The 4,705-nt window shown below is 41.7% G+C and overlaps 1 protein-coding gene across 1 annotated transcript in view; it reads left to right on the top strand.

Moving 5' to 3' along the window:
* The first annotated feature begins 2,312 nt into the window (after positions 1 to 2,312).
* Positions 2,313 to 4,705, top strand: part of LOC131882377 (uncharacterized) — a 6,673-nt gene continuing 4,280 nt past the window's right edge. The window contains exons 1-3 of the mRNA XM_059229506.1: positions 2,313 to 2,468; positions 3,013 to 3,417; positions 4,580 to 4,700. Of these exons, the coding sequence (XP_059085489.1) occupies positions 2,345 to 2,468; positions 3,013 to 3,417; positions 4,580 to 4,700 (650 nt within the window). The 5' untranslated portion in view covers positions 2,313 to 2,344. The remainder of the gene's footprint in view (positions 2,469 to 3,012; positions 3,418 to 4,579; positions 4,701 to 4,705) is intronic.

The following is a 4,705-nucleotide window of genomic DNA, read 5'->3' as shown; positions in this document are numbered from 1 at the left end:
TGAGTTACAAGAAGCTAGATTGCCAAATTAAAACCTCTGGACATTAGGCATGCCCAAAAAGGTAGCTAATTTGAAAATCAAATCTGGGCAACCTGAAGAAATTATTATCAAATCATTTCAAGTTATTAATGCGTATATGAAGCTTTCCATCAATGTCAGGTTCAAGTGGTCTTGGAGAGTAGGTTTCAATAGATCAGAAATGGAAAACAAGACATGGCTAAGTACCTTTGCAAGGTGTTTCGTTCGACCCGTCACTTCAGAGCTACGCAATGCAGCTTTGAGCTTTGTTGGGACATCTCCTCCCTAGTAGCCCATGGTTTCGAATATTGGAACGTGATCTCGACGTCTGTCATTGAATGTACGACATATCATGAGATTTCTGAGGCCGAGTCAGGCCAATTTCTCCACTCACACTTAATGTGCTACGCCTCGCACTGTCTTTTGGTCTTGTGAAAAGGAGATAAAGCAACCAAAATTTGGCTGCAAGATATACGTTTATAGGGTATGCATATATGCTGCAATATCAAAAGAAACTGTCAGGGCCTTCCTCAAGGCTGAGTTAGTGTTCGTTCTTACGAACCGACTCCACCCGACTCAACGAATGAATGCTGCTCGGATCTAATGTGCCAGAGGTAAGCTACCTTGAACTCCCGGTCTCATGATAGCCTCTGTTACCTGCTTCCGCCTCCCAATCCATCTTGTAATCGAATTTGAGGTCGAAGTTCAGACGGGCTGCAACTTTTCCAATTGTCAAGCATTCACAAAATGATCTGGTTTGGGGAACGCTTGCGCCATGCCAGCTTTCAGAACTGCACTTTGTCCCTGAGAACCATCTGTAAATACCCAATACTACAGACTCTACTCAATGCTATAAGACATATTTCGTCCAAGTTCGCACTGCCTAACATGTTTAGAACTCGGCAAACAGGACCTTTAAACGCGAGGAAATGAACTCCTACCACTTCCAATGGAATTTTCATGCAACATTGTACGCCTCCTTGAATTGTTTGTAAGTAGCACAAAAAGACTTGAAAATATTCTTTTACACGAATAGAGGAAAAAGGATTGGCGTGGTAACTCCTCACACCTGAACCCCACTGAAATTTGAGGACAATACTCACAGTGAGAGTGTCTCGAGTGCCCGCCTGCCTCAAAAATTTCTCAACTAAAAAGACAACTAAAAAAGGCTTGATCTGAGCTAAAAGGTCGGCACCTTGGAATCTCTGGTGGAATAGATACCAAACAGAGTCAGAAGAGTGATTGAATTAAGTGTAGGGCTAACAGACTACTAACAAAAATATGTTCACTTTAAGCATTCAGTAAAGAGTCATGGTGTCATTGGTGTGGAGCTACCAATTTTCGTGTCATACTGCAGTGTCTAGTGCTGGGGCAAGTTCAGACTCGAGTCCAGGTGCACTTGGGCTTTTAACCCGATTTTGGAGAAATTGGGCGGACTCGAGTCTTCTCGAAAGAACTCGGGTCTGGACTCGTCAAAATGGAATATTCATTTTTTCTTAGAATTTCACAAGACGAGTCTTTTTGCTTGACCTGACGCTAAGTAAAAGACTCGAGTCCAGCAAAAAATCAAAAATTCAGAGGATTCGTAACAGCACTAACTGTGTGATTCAAAAGAAGGAGGTGAACGTCAGGCGACCTCTATGGAAAACCAAATAATTGGGAAAACCATGGCCTGCGTCTTGATTGAGTTGACTGGATAGCCGTTCTCTTGGCAATAACTGCTGAGTCCAACGATGGCGTATTGTAATTCCGCAACTGAATCCACAAAGATAACAGCGGGATACATCAACGTGAAACTCATACAGAACATAAACTGAGATGGCAAAAACAAGTCATGCCTGGAATTTTGCCGTTTGCCATTGTTTTTGTAAGCAGAATATTGGTGAAAGCAAGCAGCAACTCAATTTCATCCATATATCTCCCTTCTATCATTGCTCTCATACTCTATAGACACCCTAACGGATATTCCGAGTCGAATTGATACAATTTTATGATAATCTGTCTAATCAATACGGCTTGACACCTTCTGGTGGGTCATTTCATTTCAGGGCTTCATTATTTTGGTCATTGTTTTTTTTCCTATGATAAATGCAGTTTTTTTAATGAAGCCCAAATTGACCTGATTTGACTAGCCATGCAACAATTAAATTCAGTTGGTTGCTTGTCTTACAGGTGGATCATTAGTCCCTAGTTCTGCAGACGACAACTAATTCTAATTAGCTTACGGCTATACCGTACTCGACAAGAAAGCAGGAAAGATTTTTAAAGCCTTTGTCAATCAATAAAGGCTAACCTAGTCCAGTGTATCAAAAGGTTTCAACGAATAATGACGTGGATCACCTTAGTTCTTTTCATTTTTGTGCTGATTCCTAGTCAGGCCAAGCTAAGGGATGAAGTGCGAATAGTTGGACCCACAACACCTCCGAACTTCAAAAGGAAAATTGGATCATGTACGTACATAATTGACAAACAATACCTGACCAACTCCATGTTCAGGGGTGTCTTAAGGTGACAAATTTAAGATATTTATAAAACATGGAGTATCTCTAGCTGGATTCTTCGTTGATCAGCTTACCCGTCTCGTCTCACCATTGAGACGACTGCCACAGTGGTTCAAAAGCCTTTTTGAAATACAACAGAAATATCCCAACAAATATTGTTAACTTTTAGCCATATGAGCGCCAAATTTGAGCCATAATTCAATAAATCAATAAGGTCAAAATTACTTGTTAAGGTTTTTGCGAGGTAGGAGACTGTTAAGATGGATTTGCGGATTTCTCTCAATACTTGAAAAGGTTTTTTGACCACCGTGGTGAGACGGGTGAGACGAGAGGAGAGGAGACGACTGTGTCCAAGAATCCAGCTTCTGTCTCACTGTTCTCTGTGTCCTTAACATAACCGAGACCTTAGTAATAGTAGGTGTGGTTGAAACTTCCATGGTCGAAACCAGGTTCCAATCAGCCTCTATCTGCTATGGACGTACTTTGCTTTTAGTGAGCTCCATATGCCCCGGAACGCACCCTTGGGCTTTCGATAAGGGCAAGTTTTGTTGTGGCAAATTTCATCCTCCAAGTAGTTCATTGATCACTCTTCAATGGACCGACCCCATGGAGTCTTGCATGCCCAAAGACCAGATTGCTTGTCCGACCTTGGGCAAAGTAGGATCCCTGTGTCTTAACAATGAGACAATGACGGAACCCATATTATGCCCCGCCACGCATCCTTTTCAAATGGGCAATGGATGCTGTCAAAGTTACAAAAAGACCAACACGGGGACCAACGGTTGCGATGGAAGCCTGGTCAATGAGAAGGACGACCCGAGTTGTTGCCCCACTTTGTTCCAGCCCCTCGATTGCAAAGAGGATCGGCGAAAATGTATTTCGTCTACATATGCAGAGGGTAAGTCGGATTCAATTTCTTTTATAAAGATATTCAGATGCATCGGCAACGAGGATTTTATTTTTTTTTGGTTTTCAAAACATTCGTAATTTTATGATTAAATTTCAAATATTCCCGTTATATTTTCGAAATCAGTGTGGGAATGCAGGCTGCGACATTTCTTTCCTATCAGTTATTCAAAATGAATTTAACTCATTTCATCAAAGACCCCTTCGGAAAAAGGTAAAAGCCCTCAAAATTCTTAGATCTAGCAAAAGACAGAGATATTTTCGACACTTTTGCCCAAAAGCTCAAAGATCTTGTTTAAAACCCTGAATCTGCCACTGAGTAGATGGTAACAAGTCCCAAAAAGGGGTAGAAGAAAAAAATCAGAAAGAGTCGGAATCAAAAGTTGTGAAAATTCTTTATTGGCAATGTTAAGTAAAGGAAATTCAAGAACATTGTAGTGCGGCAACACTGATTTTGGAGCATTTTGAAGAGGGATAATTTAAACAAACATTGTTACCAACCCGCCCTCGCACTCGCTTCAGTCTAAACAAAATTCAACTGTGAGTCACAGTACTAATTTCTTGGTGCCATATCAGAAAACAGCGTGCTACAAGCTGGTAAATTGACCTAAATGACAAAGTCAGCCATGCCCGATGCCGGTTGGTTTTAACGTATCCTAAAATTATCCTAGGGCTCTACAATAGAAGTTCTCTAATAGAAGAGTACGAGCACGAAAAGCGACCTCTGACGGGCGCCGCCTCCAAGATCCAAGAAACCGTCGGCAGGAAAAGAGCACACATTGTCGCCTAAAGTGTTTGTTGCAAACGACGGCTTCTCAAATTTTGAAGGCTGCGCCCGTCAAAGGTCGTTTTCATGCTCGCACTCCCCTACTAGAGAGCCCTAAACTATACTTCCTCGAATTGCTCAAAATCAGGTTTGCCGCACACCATTTTTCTGGAATTTCATCATTCTCTCAAAATTCCCTATCGGTTGAACATAAAATCAAACTAGGATTCGCAATGTTCTTAGAAGTCCAAAATCTGCCAAAAAAGGTTGGAAAGGGAAACAAAGAAACGCGAATTCAAAACCCAGAACGCCCCTCGAAAAATAAAACCATTTCAGGCAAAAAATTGTTTCGATGCGCATTAATAGCTCATTTCCTGTTTTGTTTTAGCCGCCACCTACTGTCCAGTAGCGCCCGATTTGATAAAACGTTTTGGAGGAGTGGATCAAGGTCTTTTGGTCAATTTTGATGACTCTACCAAGGCTGCCGACGCCGAACCCCTACATTGTATGCAAT

This window comes from Tigriopus californicus, chromosome 6 (genome assembly GCF_007210705.1).
Source record: "Tigriopus californicus strain San Diego chromosome 6, Tcal_SD_v2.1, whole genome shotgun sequence".
NCBI lineage: Eukaryota > Metazoa > Arthropoda > Copepoda > Harpacticoida > Harpacticidae > Tigriopus > Tigriopus californicus.
Note: the sequence above shows the minus strand (reverse complement) of the source record. Positions and strands in the feature narration are given on the sequence as shown.